This window comes from Musca vetustissima, unplaced genomic scaffold (genome assembly GCF_032173495.1).
Source record: "Musca vetustissima isolate MV318-11 ecotype Yass unplaced genomic scaffold, APGP_CSIRO_Mvet_v1 utg1061, whole genome shotgun sequence".
In the NCBI taxonomy this organism is placed as follows: Eukaryota; Metazoa; Arthropoda; class Insecta; order Diptera; family Muscidae; genus Musca; species Musca vetustissima.
In genome coordinates, this window is record NW_026875739.1 from 34845 (window position 1) to 54643 (window position 19799).

Sequence of the window (19799 nt, forward strand, 5' to 3'; positions counted from 1 at the left end):
GCAAAATGCCTTATAAATTTTATAGGAAATCAGAGATATAAATAACTATTTTTTAAAACAATGTTCTCTTTCTCTCATTATGTTTTCCAATAAGAATAATAATGGAGTTGCCAACACATCAAATGTTTGCTTCCAAGTTAGCTAAGTGCGCCATTCAACTTCTTAATTCGATATTTTCCTTCAGCGGCCGAATTATTGGTTTGTGTTGTTATAGTTACACCAATTACTACAACAACAAGTTATGCTGTTTTTTGTTGTAGCAGCCCTATTGCTTTTACACAGTGGACTGTTTCAACAAAAAATCCCCTACAACTGGTAGAACTAGAGCAGCAACAATGCTTCATGTTTGGAGATGCATATATGCGTAGTAAGTCCGTAGTGCATTGTACATAATCATACTGCGCATTATAACTGTGGCATTGTGAGGCCTTTTAGGCGGTTATTTGCATTTCATTTATTAGGGTCACTATTTTCGAATTTATTTTGAAAACCACAAACGAAATCTGTCGGCATGTTGTTTTTTATAGTCATCTGCCTTCAGGTAGATTGAAATTTTAGATTTATTTTTATGGCGATGCTATACAGGTAGGTATAGAATACCCAATCTACAACACCAACAACAACAATACAATTAATCGTGATTTTAGTAATTTCAGCGTACATACACATTTTCACATGAGAACCAATTTTCGAGAAGAGCATCACGAAAGTTCATTCAACTATTTTTATTTATTTAAAAATTCCCACTTTGTCTAAAATTAACTCAACATTTTCATTTGTTTGTTTTCTTCGGATGGCTGTAAATCACACACTTCTTCAGTTCATCATCGCACCACTTCTCGTTTACTCGGAGAAAAAGCCTTCCGTCTGTGACAAACAGAACAACAATTGACACCAATTCAAACGAACAAAGAAACGAAGAAAACGGCGAACGGACTTGGAATCCGGCCAAATAAGCCCTTTCCTGAAGGTAACACAAACAACACACACACGTCCTTTTGTTTTGTGCTAGAGAGAGCAAAGGCAAACCCGAAGCTGCAACACCAGAATATATAAACAAAAGAATGCATACAAACGAACGAAGGTGCCATTGTTTGGATTCTTTCAATTCATCTCTTTATTGGCATCCTCCAACAATCATTGTACATATTTTTGCATTATGCTCGAATTTCATTGATAAAAAAACGATAGTTAATAACCTCAATTGCACCAAGTTACCTTCAAAAAGCTATTGAGCAAAATTTCCTTTTTAAACTTGTTGAAAACCGTACCGTTACAACTTCTCTATTACACCGAACGAACCTCCAACTACGTCTTCCTTCACACAATTATAAAACACGACTGCCCAATACTCGAGTTGTGTTGTTCAAAAATGAGCCTATACAACTCAACTATTCACTAAAATGAACTATCGGTATTGGCTTCGATTAGGCATTCGTAAAGCATTTTTATGACATGTTCTCACGGGCAGTTAAACGACATTGTTCTTTATCGCAATTAAAGGATGTAATCAGTGTGACCATTTCAGCACCTTATAGCCCATGGTACAATTATAAAAGATAACAGCAAATCCCAGCTGATTTGATTCCAACGTTATACTAGTGTCAATATGAATTTGACAAATTATGTTTTTAAAAAGCACCCAACAGGAAAATTGGGAACGCATACAATTTAAAATTGTTCTTTATTAAATGTGCTCCTGTATTCAATTTACTCAATCTGCCTGCTGGGAAGGTTAGAGGAAGCAAATCTTTCTTCAAGGAATAACTCGCTATTCCCAGAATTTTCATATGTGTTACACATATATATGGCAATGGCTCAATTATAGGAAAGATGTGGAATAGATAGAAATATAAATTTGATAGATTTTCATTCATGTTTTTCAATTTTTATTTTGAGGATTTAAAAAAATGTCATTTTCAAAATAAAAATAATTTGATGATAATTTGTTTGTTTGTTTACATTTTTCTGTCAAATGAGTTGACACTAGTACAACTTACAACAACAAATTTCCATGTGGTTGTTGTATCGTTTTTTGTACAACAACACTTGCTGTTACCTTCTATTATTATACCATGCTTATAGCCCAATAAATGAAAATAAATTAAAGTTATTTACACTGGATTTGAGATCATTTAAAATGACTGTTAGCTAGCATTTGTTTACATATACACACACACACTTGTTTACAAAAGAAAAAATTGTTAACACTAATTTTATAATAAAAATTAAGATTTAAACTCAAATTCTTTTGAAATTTGATATTTATAATTATGTTAATTTCCCAAATACGTATTTCTGGTTTACTCGCACAAAATCCTGAATTTTCTATTGTATGTAAAGGGCTAAGCAGAATGCTCGCGTTGAACCATTCGTCGCGTTATATGTTATCGAAAATACAACAACCACAAGGAAACGATAACACTAACGATTAACGTAACGCGTCGGATGACTCAGCGCGAGCATTCTGCTTAGCTCTTAAGTGTGCTGTTATTTTTGGATTTAGTCGAAAAATTTCATTTAGCATTTTATACTTTTAATTTATATTTTTTATATTTTACATTTTTAATTATTTTTATAAGAACACATTTCAATTAACGACTTTTCAATAATACTACCTTAAAAATTGAAAAGTTTTATACAAGAAGTACTTACGAAATGGAATGGAAATATTACAAAAACATTTGTAAAAATACAAAAAACCGTTCATCTAGAAAAGTTTAATAAATAGAGATTTCAAATTTCGCGACAGTTATTTATTTTGATATTCGATACCTATGTATCGAAGCTAGTGCCCCAGTCTCCCCTAACAAATAAGTTGAACTATGTCGACAAAGTTTTTAAAACCCATATTTTAATCCACTAAAACCTAGAAATTGCAGCCATTTTTTATGGCATATGTTCCAAAACATAGGGGTGTTGAGATTCATGAGAAACATCCCAGTTGTTCAATAAATATCAATTGTCTGCTTATATACAGTTATATAACAAGTTACTATGTTATCTAGTTACTTTATACCCAAAAATGGAACACAAAATATACTATTGACATCATTTGTTGATTAAAAACGTTTTCTATTTCTGTAGTTACTGGTAATGCGAAAAGTAATGAATCGAAAAAAGCAAACTAGAAAAAACAATTGTCATTTTCTTCAGACTTTATAATTTTTTTGAATTGTAAAAGCAAAATTTTGATAAAAATGTGTGTTTTATACAAAAATTTAAGCAATCAATATTCACGATGTTGAAGATGAAGTGCCGTTTAAATAAAAATTTCAAGAATCTGAAATGCAAATGTTGAATCTAAGGTAAGTTCTGGTTTTCTGACACAATAAATACATACGTAATTATTTTCAACAACATTATTCTACAGATTTTCAATAGATGTCAACTCAGAAGCATTCAACAGATTGGGGGAACAAATAAAAGTTTGAAATACATGGTAAATATTCTCCAAAAGCTTCTACTTAAGAGACCAATATCTTTAGTTATATTTTGTAACAGTCGAAAGACAAAAGAAATATCAAAATGGAGGTGTGAATAATCAGATATGATTATGATCAAAATATATATTGTACAACATAATTATGAAATAAATAAAAAATATGTATTCAAAATAACTTTTATATTTTAATTTTTCCAAACTGTTATAATAGCCAATTTGCTATATACTAGGAATAATACTAAACAATGGTATCTACCGAAATTGCAGGTTACTGGTAACGCAGGTAGGGGACAATTGACTTCCCCAATGACATACCCATGTTAAATTCACCAGTCTAGGGTATGAAGTGGTAACTAGTGGTAGTTACAGGTAATTAGTAAAATATCTAGTTTATAAGCAGTTACTCAAACTACTGGGATATGACTGGCATATTTTCAAAAAACAAAAAATAAAATAAAATTTTCTGAAGCTGCACATTGTTCTCAGGATTTTACTCTGGTTGTTACAACTTATATTTATAGGTTTAGGATACAGGGAACCCAAAATATTGAGGAATATAAATCCTTTAGCAATTTTTTACACAGCTACCAACTGATTTGTTCTCAAGGTGGTTTGTTCCATCAAATCAAAATACATATTTTGCGTATGTGCGTGTATTGTTTTGAATACTATCAGCCAGTTTTTGTAATTTGTTCCGCCAGTCACACGTATCGTTCGTATTAAAACGTATACGTCGAAAATTTGGTTTTTGTAATAATTGTAAAAGCTTTCGTCTAGAAACGATTGAGCTTTTTCATTCGTTTTTAACCATTAGTGCCAAAGTGTTTCTTTTGGTATCTTGTTGCAAATTTTCCAATAGAATTATTGCAAAATGAGGGTAACTCTGTTTATTGTTTACAAACAGTTTTTTTACATAAAAAGTGTCAAAATAGAAAATTCAAAATGTTTGGTACGATTGCAATTAATTTTAATTATAAAGAAAAGCAAAATATTTACCAAAGGAGAATACCTATGGCATTTAATGATACATCTACATTATTCCACTTGTTATCCACTTCAAATTTATATTGAAAACAGGACGGCCAGTTGCCAATTTTTGGAATTGGGCAATCGTTGTCCTTTTGTTGCTAGGGGTTCAAACAATTCAATATAATTTTTTACATTTCATAGGGATATATAATTTTTTACAAACCATTTCTTCTTATATATTTCATCAGAATTTTCCATATTTGTTACGTTCTTTTCACTAACAACATACAAATTGTAATGAACAAATAGTTTTCTTTATTATTATTTTTTAAACGAATGTTATTTTCTCTTCGCTTGTTTTTGACATTTTTGTTCGTAAATAACGCACCGTTTTGTATAACAAAAACCAAAAAAATACGAATACCAAAAGCTCTTTCCTATTTCTCACCCACAACAAGCGGTAATTTGTTTGCGAAAACCAAAATGTGTGTGGACATTTTACATTTACAAAAACAGGCTGTATGTCAAATAAATTCATAATAAATTGAAATATATTCAATATTTTCCCTACTGTATTTTTTAAAGAAATCAAAATCATTAATTTTTAACGTTTTTAGTTATATAATTATTTGTGACTTGCTCATACATTCCTCCCTCATCGTAACTTGATATTTATAATCAGAATCTGTTAGCAATAAATTCAATCACTAACAAAATGAATGACTCTGACAAAATATTAGTTCTCGGCGATTTTAATCTTCCGTCCATAAAGTGGCTTTCATTGCCTGATTCTGAGGCTCTAACACCCTTGACATCTGATGCAAATGTAAACCTATATACCTTTGAAATTGTAAATCGAATTAGCGACATAAATCTTTATCAAATAAATAGCGTATCAAATTGTTATGATCGTATTCTAGATCTAGCATTTGTGAATTATACACAATATTCTGAAATAATTAGAATACCTCCAGTATGTACTCCCGAAGATAACTACCATCCTACATTATGCATATCCATGATGCATAATAATTTAGCTACCAAAAACTCTTCAATGTCATTTAAATCTGTTCCTAATTATAATAAAACTGACTTCCGAAAGCTTAACGCACTTATCTCATCCGTAAATAGGAACTCATTAAGAGTCATTGTGATTTAGAATTATCAGTATATACATTTTATGATATCCTAAATAAATGTATTCTAGAATGTGTTCCCATTGTTAGGCTTAGAAACTCGGCTTTCAAGTATTAAAAATTATAAAAATAAACTTTTTAAAAAATATAAAAAATCAGACTCCTCTATAGATTATGCCAAATATGCTGTCGCAAGGTCTAAATATACGACAGAGTCCCGAAAACTTTACAATCTTTATTTAAACAAGATTAAACTTAATTTCAAATCCAATCCTAAATCTTTTTCTGACTTTGTTAATATAAAAAGAAAAGCTACGTCAAAGCCCACCATTTTGAAATTCAATAATCAGACATTTGAGAAAAACTCTGAAATTTCAGAGTGCTTTGCAATTTTTTTCGCTACAACATATTCACCCTGTCCAAATAAATACACATATAGTTATAAATTATCGACGATAGATCAAATATGTATGCCTTTTTTACAAAGTCAATATGTTTCTAAAAATCTACGTAATTTAAGATCAGTTAAAAGTCCAGGTCCGGATGGCATTCCTAGCATAATTCTAAAGTACTGTTCAGATACATTAGCTATCCCTTTAACGCTATTGTTTAATTATTCCCTGAAATATAGTCATTTTCCTACCTTCTGGAAGAAATCCTATATAGTTCCTTTACACAAATGTGGTAGCTTACCTAATGTCTCGAATTATAGAGGAATTGCTAAATTAAGTGCAATTCCAAAATTATTCGAAAAACTGATTACTGATGTAATTTCTCATAAAGTTCAGCCAATCCTAAGTCCATATCAACATGGTTTTCGTAGTGGTCTATCAACCATTACCAATCTTATTAAATTTTCCTCAACCGTCATAAAAGGTTTTATTCAGCGTAATCAAACCGATACGATTTACACTGACTTCTGTAAAGCTTTTGACAGGGTTAACCACGAACTTTTAATACATAAATTATATAAAATTGGTTTCAGTATAAATTTAGTTAAATGGATATCATCATATTTGGGAAATAGATCACAGGTAGTTTTGTTTGATGATTGTCCCTCCAAATCCATTAATGTTCCTTCCGGTGTTCCCCAAGGAAGTCATTTAGGTCCACTCATATTTGTTCTATTTATAAATGATTTACCAAATGCAATAATCCATTCCAAACTGCTAATGTATGCTGACGATGTCAAGTTGTTTATCACCCATAACTCCATGAAGCAAGCTGATTTACTTCAAAATGATTTAAATAGCCTTTTTCAATAGTGCGAATTCAACTGTATGAATTTAAACCTAAAAAAAGTGAGCATATGTGTTTTTCCAGATCTTCTACTTCAATAAGGCAGTACAATATTAATGGTACTGTTTTATCAACAGTAGATTCATTTGTTGATCTTGGTATTTTAATGGATCCAAAATTAAATTTTAATTATCATGTCATTTCTATGGTAAACAAAGCCCACGGTGTCTTAGGATTTATAAAACGATGGGCTAAAGAATTCTCTGATCCCTACATTACAAAAAAGAACTTTTTACATTTCTTGTGCGACCCATATTAGAATATGGCTCTGTTGTATGGGATCCCCAATATACAATATAAACGGTAATATAACCTCAGACTTCCTAATTTCATCCATTAGAATAAATGATCCTTTTCGATCAAGTAGATATTATCAACCATTATACGTAGATTTTCATCGCACAAATTATTCTATGGGAGATCCACTTAGTAAAATGTTTATTGATTGATTGATCAATTCTGTGTATTCTAACGTAGAACTAATAAAATCTAATATAATTACATTTTTAAATGAATAATACAACTTATGGTGTTTTTACACGATATGTATTTTACAAACTTTTTTGTTGAAGTAGATTTCGATATGTAGCTGGTTTTCGTATGTGAAACCCTTGATTGAAACACATATTCCAAATTATTATTTCATAATGCGGATTATGGTGTGTACGATTTTAACACAAAAATAAATGTTTTGTGATCCCTGACACACATAAGGAATTACAAGGGGAGCACATATGTCGCCCCTCTGGTCGACATAATGCGGATTATGGGGTGGGAAAGTGAGGCGTGGGAACGTACAAAAAATAAATAAAATATACACAACCACTTGTTGCGTATATATATTTTATATTTAGCAGTAGAAGCCACCACCTACATAGTTGTTTTTTGATATTCAACTCAAGCTGCCATAAATATTGACCAAAAAGGGAGGTGATGCACTCCAGGGTAAAAACGTTTTTAAATATAGCACTATTTTTTGGCATTTGAATTTATTTTATAGCTTTTTGTTAGCATTGTTTTAGCTCCAACTTCATTTTTGATCTGGCCACACTGGGTGTAATTGGGAAATACATATGGACTGTTCCCGTACTGGAATAAATTTTAAAATTAAAAATTTTGTTTGTAGTAAAATGCAGACCATCTTCATCGCTTCATCGCTACCTTCTTAAAAAATAATTCTTTTAGAAAAATAGGAAATGGAAGTAGACAAAAGATGTTCTTTAATATATCTTCATATTTAAGTGCTAATTATAAAAATCCGCCTTCATTTTTGGTATATGTATTTATATATAAAGCGATCAGGACCAAATTTTCCGAAAGTGATTGATCGACACAAAATGTGTAGTTTCTGGGGTTTTAGCATAAAATCGAATGAAATATATATTTGGATGATATATCTATATCTGAATGGATTCCACTCAAATTTTGTAGATTTGCTTTTTGGGTGTTATAAACATCCGAACGAGATTTGAAAGGCCTAGCTGCTTCTAGTGATTTGTTGCCTCAAAGTCCTGCCATTGTGCTCATAGATTATTGCAGGAATATTTCAATTCTCATATTTTTTCTTTCTATTTGCAAATTCGAAGGTATGGGTAAATTTGTCGCTATAAGCGATATCAAATAAAAGGCAAACTTTTTTCATGACATCTAGATACCGCCGTTATAACCGATATGTCGATATAATCGGTGTTGGTATAAACAACAAACAAGAAATATATTTTGAAAACCAACGAAGATTCCAGTAGTGCGATTCCGTAACTGCTTGACGACAGAAATGTTAAAATTTTTCATTTGCTTACAATTTCATTAATTAAAAAAAAATTTTGGTAACAATCACATATAAAGTAATCATACATTTTTGGTCTGTTCCAGAACCTGCAAAGATGTAAAATTTTTTACTACGATAACAATTTTTCCTTTATGATATCGCAGAAAATAGTAAAAATTAGTGGACTCTTGCATTACGGGAACATACCACTTATTTTGTACATGAAAAATATATATTTTAATTTTAACCTAATTTGTGGGTAACAACTAAAACCGTTACAGAATTGCATTACAGGTGGCCTTAGCAGTTAAACTTATACATAAACATTGTTGTACGTTTAAAATAATAATTTATTTATAATTTTTGTATATTACAATTAGTCGCAATTTGGTTTGTTATTGTTCGTTAAAATATTGAAAATATTTAAAATTATATGGATGTAGGAAATATGTTTAATGCATATATTATATTCATTATTTCATTCGTTTTAATTCCTGAATTAGTTGTTTATTTTAGTAGTATTCCCTACGACGGGCATTTCGTACTTGATTGGCCAAACAGCAGGCGAAAATGAAAGCAATTAACTGAAAAAGAAACATAAAATCATGAACATATGTTTGTGAATTATCAAAAATATTGAAACTTACTTCAACACCGGCAACACCCAAACCAGCATAACGAATAATATCAATGTTCTTGGACCACATTCTCTCGAATGCCGTTTTACAACCGGGGCGTGGCAATGCCTCCACTATACTGCAGGAAGTAGCTGAGGGGCCGCAGCATGAATTAGGAACGGGTCCCATACCGTAATCGGTAGGCGAAGTATAACCGCAACATTTGAACTAAACGAAAAAAAATGTATTTGATTATTAGAATTTTAGTGATTTGCAAGATTTAATATTTTTTTGTTAAGTCCACACGGTCTTAAATGACAATTTCATAGCGTATATGTCAATTAAAATCCAATGGAGGCTGTGTAATTATTATCATTAAGAAGTATATTATGTAGTCTAAACGCGCTTTATAAAAAATATACAATTTGAAAAGAAAGCAGGCACAGCTGAAGAGGATTAGTTAAAAAACACATTACAGGGCTACGGATAATTAACTGAAAAACTTTCGATGTTTGACGTTGAAATTCAATTTGCCAAACTAAAAAAAAGTTATCAGTAAAGAAGATCCTCATGTCATAATTACAGAAGGTAGTCTCATTTAAGAATTTGATCATGGCAACCCTTTTTAATTTTGAACTCATCTATCAATTTCAAATAAAAGAAAAATTAATTCCATAAAATTGTAAACAAAATATATTTTCTAAAGCTGAACATTAATGACAGGTAACTTCAAAATATTTATAAATATACATTTTTTAGCAATTTTTGACACAGAACACGTGATATGCGTACATTTCGAAGGAATATATTTTGATTTAAATTTTGAAAGCAGAAAACTGTCGAAGGCAAATTTATGAAAAAATTGGAAACATATGACTGCATGAGACTGACTTGTATAATTCTGCCATAAAAGATCACTAACATTTTTTACCTATGAATATAAAAGTTTTGTTCCCCTTTCTACAAGAATCTACTAGATTTTACTATTTTCTTCGATATCATAAAGGAAAATTCGTTATCGTAGCAAAAAGTAGTAGATTTTTGAAGTACGGGGACAGATCGAAAATGTTTTTTATATTGAAAAACGTCTTTTGTACTTAAAATTGAATTAAATATATATGTATATAACTTCAAACTTACGCTCAATTCAATGCCATCCATGACACTTCTATCGTTTTGACGTTGATCCCATACAGTTTTAATGGCATTATCCATGGCTTGCAATATATTAGCACGTTGTGTCCAAATGAAAATGATCAAAGCCAGTTGACACAAAAACAGGGCGAACATAATGACGGAATACTGCAAGGAACATTAAAATACCGGTAAAATATTCATTCAAAAACATATTAATTATACATACCGTCATTGTACAGCATGAGTTTTCACGAATGGCACCGCAACATCCTAGGAAGGCAATTACAAAAATTACACAGCCCAATACCAAGATGACAATAGGAACTGAGTGAGTTTCATAGGCATTGACGACATTCTTGATGTCACCGATATTTGAGAGCATAATAGATCCAAACACGATCAGGAGAATGCCACATATCTGAAAAAAGGATAATGAATTTAGGAATAAGGTTACATTATATAACACCACAATAACCAAAAACTTAAATATATATATATATTAAAAATACAATTTTTGGAAATGTAGCTGCTTTGATATCAATTGAATACCGAAAATTTAACAAATGGCTGGCCATAGTCCTCTGATACTTAATTATAAAAAGCGAAAAAGCGTTAAGTTCGGCCGGGCCGAACTTTGGATACCCTCCACCATAGATATACTGACAGGTACTTGAAATAAAAATATATGGAAAATACCAAAAAGTGGACATATATCGACATTTCCACAAACCGGTTATATAAACCACAATGTAAACTATAAAACAAATTTCAGAAATTTTTAATGGACAATTATTCTCTCAGCTTTATGGATATTGAGGGCATATACACTTTGACACGGTTAAAATGGTTCTAGATCCATGTTTCTTTGGATCAAATTTGTTTCAGAAAATTTCGATAATTATATTAATAATTAATTATTAATTATATTAATATAAAAAATGGGGTTATATGGGGACTACGCCTAAAAGGGGTTGACTATTAATAATTTTTGGTAGGGAGATTTGTTTCCATATACGGCTACAAAATACCAAATTTGATTGATTTCGGTTGAAAAACGCGCTCAAGAACCTTTATATGGGGGCTAACAGAAAAAATTGACTTATATTTATAATTTTTAGTGGAGATATTTGGTACACAATAAGAACCCAATATACCAAATTTCAGTGAATTCGGTTGAAAAACTCGCTCAAGAACCTCAATATACCGAAAAATTTCAGAAAAAATTGACTTATATTTATAATTTTTAGTGGAGATATTTGGTACCCAATAAGAACCCAATATACCAAATTGCAGCGAATTCGGTTGAAAAACGCGCTCAAGAACCCCAAAATACCGAAATTCGGGGGTACCCTTATATGGGGGCTACCAGAAAAAATTGACTTATATTTATAATTTTCAGTGGAGATATTTGGTACCCAATAAGAACCCAGTATACCAAATTTCAGCGAATTCGGTTGAAAAAGAATCCCAAAATACCGAAAATTGGGGGTACCTATATATGGGGGGCGGGCTACCAGAAAAAATTTACCTATATTCATAATTTTTTGTGGAGTGATTTAGAACCTACTTAGAACTCAAGGTATTAAATTACAGCCAATTTGGTGGAAAAATACGACCAAAACCCCCAAAATACTGAAAATTAGGAGGTACCGTTATATGGGGGCTACCAGAAAAAATGGACCTATATTCATAATTTTTTGTGGAGTGATTTGGAACCTACTTAGAACTCAAGGTATTAAATTACAGCCAATTTGGTGGAAAAATACGACCAAAACCCCCAAAATACTGAAAATTAGGAGGTACCGTTATATGGGGGCTACCAGAAAAAGTGGACCTATATTTATAATTTTTTGTGGCGACATTTAGTACCCAATGTACCAAATTTCAGCGAATTCGGTTGAAAAACGCGCTCAAGAAACCCAAAATTCCGAAAATTGGGGGGTACCCTTATATAAACGTGGACCGATATATCCCATCTTCGAACTTGACCTGCCTGCAGACAAAAGACAACCCTATGCAAAATGTCAGCACCCTATCTAAATTCCTTCGGAAGATAGCTACCAGAAAAAATGGACCTATATTCATAATTTTTTGTGGAGTGATTTGGAACCTACTTACAACTCAAGGTATTAAATTACAGCCAATTTGGTGAAAAAATACGACCAAAACCCCCAAAATACTGAAAATTAGGAGGTACCGTTATATGGGGGCTACCAGAAAAAGTGGACCTATATTTATAATTTTTTGTGGCGACATTTAGTACCCAATGTACCAAATTTCACCGAATTCGGTTGAAAAACGCGCTCAAGAAACCCAAAATTCCGAAAATTGGGTGGTACCCTTATATAAACGTGGACCGATATATCCCATCTTCGAACTTGACCTGCCTGCAGACAAAAGACAACCCAATGCAAAATTTCAGCACCCTATCTAAATTCCTTCGGAAGATAGCGTGATTACAACAGACGGAAGGGCGGACGGACGGACATTGCTAGATCGTCTTAGAATTTTACCCTGATCAAGAATATATATACTTTATAGGGTCGGAAATGTATATTTCGGTGAGTTACAAACGGAATGACAAAATTAATATACCCTCCATACCAATGTGGAGGGTATAAAAACGTGTACTAAAAACTGTTTTAGTTAAACATTTTTTAACTTTGGTATATAACATTTATTGTCGTTTTACGCATGTACATTACAACTTTTTGCCTGGTTAACCTACTTGATGACATATATGCAATGGAATTGACAACTTAAATCTACTTGATTTATGAAATCCAGTACATGTAAATGAACTATAAATAAAAAGAAACAATTCAGAGGAATTATCCGATCATGTGGTTGTGCTAAACATTATTCTTATTATTTTTATTTTTAATGACAATATAACCGCATGTATATGGTGGAATGGGTTTGCTATATTGTAGACAGCTTAAAACCACCGAAAATATTTCAGTGACATGCAAACAAAATGTCCATAAACACATATAAATATATGTGTATCTTTTTAATTTAGACATTAAGAATTGTGTTAATAAGTGACAGTCAATATCTTGTTTGTGTTTATGAAATATACATACATGTACAGGGACTGTTTATAACGCCAAAACAAACAGATGTTTAGAATACATTTCGTTACTTATAAAAATGTTGAAAAAAATCGTTGAATTTCCAACTTCAACATTTTATACAGATAACGTTTTGTACAAATGATATTTGCGATATATTTATATATAAAGACATTTAAGTTTGCAAATATCTGATTGTACTTTTCTTTGAATTATTAAAAACAAAAAAGAGTCAACAAGTACAAATATTGTACAAACCTAAAAACGCGTGAGGTCTATGTTTTCTAAATCGCATTTAAATGATACACTGCGTATCATAACTATAGCCGCACCTTTAATTCAATTGGTATGTTAGATGACAAATAAGGAACCTCCACCGAAATATCGTGATTCCGTCCGCAGATCTCTTCGATATATTTTCTTAGTTTATTTTTTCGGACAAAAATAAATTCAATCTTGATGCCCCAGATGGTTTTAGTTGTTATTGGAGATGGATTGGAGATCGGTGGAGGTTTCTTAATGGTCTTGGGAGCATTTTATAGCCACGGAATGCTTTTTTTGACGTTTCTATGTTGACGGATGAATTCAATGGAGTACGTTCAAATCTTGGAAGACAAATTATTGCCATTTTGGGAAAGCAGCAACAATGAAGGACTCGTTTTTAGCAGGACAACGCACCAGTTCATAAAAGTCGCCATACTCAAGTATAGTTAAAATCGAAAAATATTAAAATTTCCGACCAGAATCTGATCGAGAACATGTGTTGAATCTTGACTCATCGTGTATATGCAGAAAACCGCCAATACCAAACTGTATTTTACCTCCATGAAGTGATTATCGATGATAATCTTTTCTTTATGATATCGAAAAAATAGTAAAAATTAATAGATTCTTGCATTACGGGAACATACCATTTATTTCTTTACTCGATTTTTTTTAAACTTGGTACTAGATCTATTAAAAAGGTCACCATAATAGCAATCGAAATCGGAAAACAGCTGTTTTTTCTCAAGTCTAATGTCAAAAATTTCGACTTTGTTTACGTTTTCATAATGGAAGTCAATTCACAATAATGCATTTTGACAGCCATGGTAAAGACAGTCAGCTGATTATTCTTAACGTACACATATGGTCTGTTTCCGTACTGCAAGAATATACTAGATTTCACTATTTTCTTCGATAGCATTAAAGAAAATTGGTTATTATAGTAGAAAGTAGTAGATTCTTGCAGTATGGGAACAGATCAATACATATTTCTAATTCCACGTAGCTGAAACTCATCGTGTGAAACATACGGAAATTTCAATGTGTCAAAACGATATGTAATTACATGTGTATTTTTTCCGATTAGGACTCGCTCTATGTTCGTGTGCGAAACATAAGGAAATCAGCTGTTTGAAAGAAACACAGAAACAGAAAATATTTTAATTGCAAATCAAAGAAAATGTTGAAAAGGGAAAAATTATAAATTTTTATTTCGTTTATTGGTGTTTTATAACAAAAAATGTGTTGATTAAAGAAAGAATAAAGGTGTTGTTTTATTTATAGGTTATATCATATGAAAAATACATATGCAGGTTTGAACGAAAAAAACTTGTGTACGCTGCTAATTTGGCACACATAAGGAATTGCATATGCATGAAGAAAGTGACGGCACATAGGTAAAATGCATATCATGTTGTAATAATAAGGTGATGTATCAAAACAAACACCTTTGTTTTTGTCTCGAACATTTGTCAAATTTTTCTTTATAATATTTCACATAGTTGGCAACATTGCACATCGTATTCAAGTAAAAAATATGCACTTTGACAATTAATCGAGTCATCAGCTGCGCTAAATGGACTACCTATTTATTGTGCATTGATACATATTGTGTAAAATCACCATGATGCATTTTTTTGTACAAAGACAGTGTTGTATTTGAAATTATTTTGATTGCAGGATTTCGTGCCAATTGAGATAATGGTTGAATTTAAATTTTTATGCTAAATCGAGGTAAATTCAGCTCGATTTATCAATCAATTGAGATTAAACGACATATACATTAGAACTTTTTACCGGGTTAACCTACTTTATGAAGATTTATATAAATTATGATAAATTACATTTTCATTATAAAAAATCTTCGACCTGAAAACGTTTTCATTGCTGTATCAAATAATATAGAAAGGCGCGGAAAAATAAAATTCACATGTAAAGTAGATTTAAGGTCATGGATGTCTAACTCTTTGGTTATAACATTTGGTTATAATACAAAAAAAAAAAAAAAAAACAACCGAAGACTGTAAATCAATAAAATTGTTGAAAATTTAACTATTATAATTTAACTAAATAATGTTTTTAGTTTTACTTAGTATTAACCTTAACATCAATATTATGTTTGTTTGGCGTTAAATGTTGAAATTTTTTGCAAAATATAGGTTATTCATTATTGTTATTGCAATTATTCATTATTCATACAAGTATTTTACTTTGGGTATCAAAAACTCACTACCAGGCGATATCGTATTTTAACAAATACGGTTATTAAAGAAATGAAACACGCATTCGTCACATCTTAAACGTATATTCTTAGTGAAAGTTAAAAGTAACTAAGGCGATAATATTTAAAGTAACAAAACTGTGTCATTTTGGACTGTCGCTTTATTAACTTCAAATTGTGACGAAGAAGATACTTTTTAAAGGTAACGAGTACGTGGTTCGTTTCTTCTAAACGGTATAACTTATTTGTTAAAAATACGATATCGCCTACGAGTGTTTTTATCGCCTGGTAGTAACTTTTTGGATATAAAATGCTTGCTGGGTATTTCAATTTATTTTGAATTTATTTGACATAGTATAGAAACAAAACTAAGTCCCTATTTATATTGGGCGATTTTACTTGCGGCAAGTCTTTGTTTGCTGGAGAGAGGGGCAAGGGGAATAGAAATGGAAAAAATTGCTCGTACCAACAAATTTCTGGTAATTCGTTTTGTGTATTTTGTTTGTAGTGTCATTTCAAAAAAAAAAAAATAATAATAATAATACATTTCAGAAAATATATGTTTGCAGCCGAATTGCCTTGTATAGACATATGAAGCAAGTTCAAAAGAGAACGATAAAAATTGCCGCAATTAAACTCGCCCAATATAAATCAGGACTAACTTTACAAAAACAATACACACATACACAAAATATGTATTTTCATTTGATGGAACAAGCCACCTTGAGAAAAAATTGTAATCAGTTGGTAGCTATACCCTAGCTTGTAATAATTATACCATTGTACATAGTAAGTTGCGTTTAACGAAAAATCCCTATAATACTGATAACAATAGTGATGTAGTTCTATTCTAAAATTTTGGATGATTTAAAAGTTTTTATTATTGATCTGTTTGCTAGTTTGAATATTCCAAGTCCTATTGAACCTCTCAAAGTCATACACAAATACAAAAATATGGAAACAACTTTTGTGGTTTCATCTCATCTAGATTCGCCAGATAACGCCTCAATCATTATGCCTGATTCATTATCAATCTATATTGTGACATTCTGGTCTTTAGGTTTTCCTTTTATTTTATTATCACAATTCTAAAATATAACATTTTGAAATGAGAATGATTCATAGCAGTATATCATCTCTTATCAATAACAATAGGCGTGAACAAATCGTATGAAACATTTTTAAAAAATAAAATGACATCAAGCTGTATTCACACCATTGCAATAATTATTGCTATTCAAATAAACAAATTATATGGCTAATTAGCAAAAAAACAATTACAATTTGAAATGTTCGATAAACAAATAAGTGTATAGAGAGTGAGAAACTTTCTTCTAGCGTCAACATTATGGAAACTAATGAATTCAAATTTAATATATTGCAGTGTTTTTGTTACATTTTTTTTCAAAAAAATAGTGATATGATTGACTAAAAGATTTTGAAACCCTTTTCCACAGGCAATTTTTTTTGTTTTCTCCTTTGAAATTTTCGCTTGCTTTTCCACTAGCAAATTTTTCTTTGCCAAATTTGCGAATCAAAATACAAAAGAAAGAAAGAAACGTCAAAAGTGTTTACATTTTAAAGAATTTTTTAATATTTTATTTATTTTTTTATATATTTTATTATATAAATTGCAAAAATTAAAAATTAAAGCATATAGAAACCGGTGTTCAAAAAAGACGCATCCGCAATTTTTTACAATGAAAGCACGCACTTCTAGTTTTTCCATTGTAAAAAATTGCGGATGCGTATTTTTTGAACACCTGATTCTATGCAGATCATTAAGTCTATTCTGTAATAGTTTTGATCTATACTTTTTCTTTGGCAATGTATATAATATTATTCAAATTATTCTATATATAGGCTCTAATATATTCAATAAATACCTACATTGCATTAAAGTATTCATAGAAATGTAGCGTGAAAAATATTCTGAATATCACCTAGCAATTATTAGAGGGCTCAATATCTTGTCTCTCTACGCCACTGACATTGAGCCCGTATGCTTTGAAGGGCTTTGTGAGCAGATAGCGGATAAAAAATGCGTCATTGTTTGTTCTATTCACACACACACACATACAAATATATGTAGGTATGATTATTTTCGCTTAATTAAAAAAAAGTATATTAGAAACTACTTCCATTGGAGAATTTCTGCCGATAAGATATCAATATTTACCCACTAACACACAGACACACACCCAATGGAATGAAACCCAGAGATTCTCTTGTCAATAGATAAGATACTAACAGAGACAAGTGTGTATACATGGGTGATTAAGTAAAAGTTGGCCAAGAAAGATATGTTCAAATATCACGACTTCTAGGCTTTGACTAAAGAATCCCTAGGTCGAGTATTATTTTTTACAGTGTATCCATTGTGACACAGAGAGACTTTGTAACTATGTGTTGCAGTTTTCTTTATAAGTTGTGTTATAAATTGCGCGATTTTAATTGGACTTTTTCTGTTTGTACTATGACTAAACAATTTCGAACAAATGACTTAAATTAAAATTTATATACAACAACACAAATGATAGATCTTTTTTAACGTTTAATTCAATTCGGAACGATTAGTTCTCACCACAAATAATATATTGAATATAAATAGCACATATTTCACAAACACTCCACCGCAATCCATATTATTCGATTTTGTTTTTAATTCGCGTTCGATGTGTTAACTAAGTAAAAACTTGGGCAATACTAAAGCTACGTTGTAGCCTTTTCAATTCTTATCAAATTACTACCGTTGACAAACTCAGCCAGAATTGTTGATTGTAGTAGAAATATGGTAACATTGATTTACGGCATTGCCATACGTAAAATACGTTTAGGCAACGATTATCAATTGATCGTTTATGGAATATATGAATCGGTTACTCATTTCAAATAGCAACCTGTTTTGTTATTCGTTCATTTTTAGAGCGCATTTAAAGCAGATTATATATATATATATATATATATATAGATTATATATATATTATATTTAATTATTATTAAAGGCTTAATCAAGGTTTATTTTAAATCATGATCGAAATCATTATACTAATGAGATGTAACGCGGTTTTGTACACAAAATACAACTCTTACACAATGTACCCAAATTTGCAACAGTTTTCACATGTTGTATGTTTTTATATTTAACGGTTGCTTAATGCAAAAATCAAAGGGAACAAAAATTATTTACAGATTTTTTTAGCTGATTTGTTTTTACATTCCAAACAATCATAGCATTTTCAAATTGTAAACAAATATTTTTGGCGCAAATTAATAATTTTGTATGTATACTAACAAAAATCAGCTGATCGACATTTAGATCATGATTAAAGGTATGTGTAAACAATTAGTTTGTATTTCTGGATTTCGTCAATCGAGTCGATTTAAAATCGTATATGTACTTTTAAACTACTAAATTCAATCGATTTAAAACGTCAATCCCATAACGCATAATTTGTACAATCATTAATTTTTAAGTATGTTCATTTACTCGCTATAAGAGTAACGATTTGTATGAAACATATGTCTTAAAACTTCGGGACCAGGAAATGGGTTAGCTATAAATAAAAGTTCGTTATGCAATAATAATATGATGTATCAAAACTAGAGATGGTATTTACCGGGTAAATACCCAAGGGGTGGGTAAATACCCATTTGCGGGTATTTATTTGGGTATTTACTATATTGACTCGGTAATACAACATCTTACACCCTATTTCCGGGTTTCTGTTATCAAATCGATTTAAAATAGATAGTTTTACGATACTTTAAAGACGTGGGTAAATACTTGGGTAAATACCCGAGTTTTTACCCGAAAAATGGCTAAAAACTCATTAACTGCCGAACCACTTGACATAGGCGGCCAAAAT

General features: G+C 30.9%; 1 protein-coding gene across 1 annotated transcript; it reads right to left on the reverse strand.

Annotated features, from left to right (window-relative positions):
* Positions 1 to 9127: 9127 nt before the first annotated feature.
* LOC133338259 (CD63 antigen-like) lies at positions 9128 to 18652 on the reverse strand. The gene is made up of 5 exons (XM_061546435.1): positions 18515 to 18652; positions 10598 to 10789; positions 10375 to 10536; positions 9265 to 9462; positions 9128 to 9201 (listed from the first exon to the last, which is right to left on the reverse strand). The coding sequence occupies exons 1-5, from the start codon at positions 18572 to 18574 to the stop codon at positions 9130 to 9132; spliced, it is 684 nt and encodes a 227-aa protein (XP_061402419.1). The 5' UTR covers positions 18575 to 18652; the 3' UTR covers positions 9128 to 9129.
* Positions 18653 to 19799: the final 1147 nt, after the last annotated feature.

Bases quoted from the DNA above. Each gene is read 5' to 3' on its own strand.
- LOC133338259 (XM_061546435.1), bottom strand. From the start codon at position 18,574: ATGGATTGCGGTGGAGTGTTTGTGAAATATGTGCTATTTATATTCAAT. The intron at 10,537-10,597 runs GTATGTATAATT...TGTTCCTTGCAG, and splicing joins ACTCATGCTGTACAATGACG to TATTCCGTCATTATGTTCGC. The intron at 9,463-10,374 runs GTAAGTTTGAAG...TTTTTCGTTTAG, and splicing joins TGGATGGCATTGAATTGAGC to TTCAAATGTTGCGGTTATAC.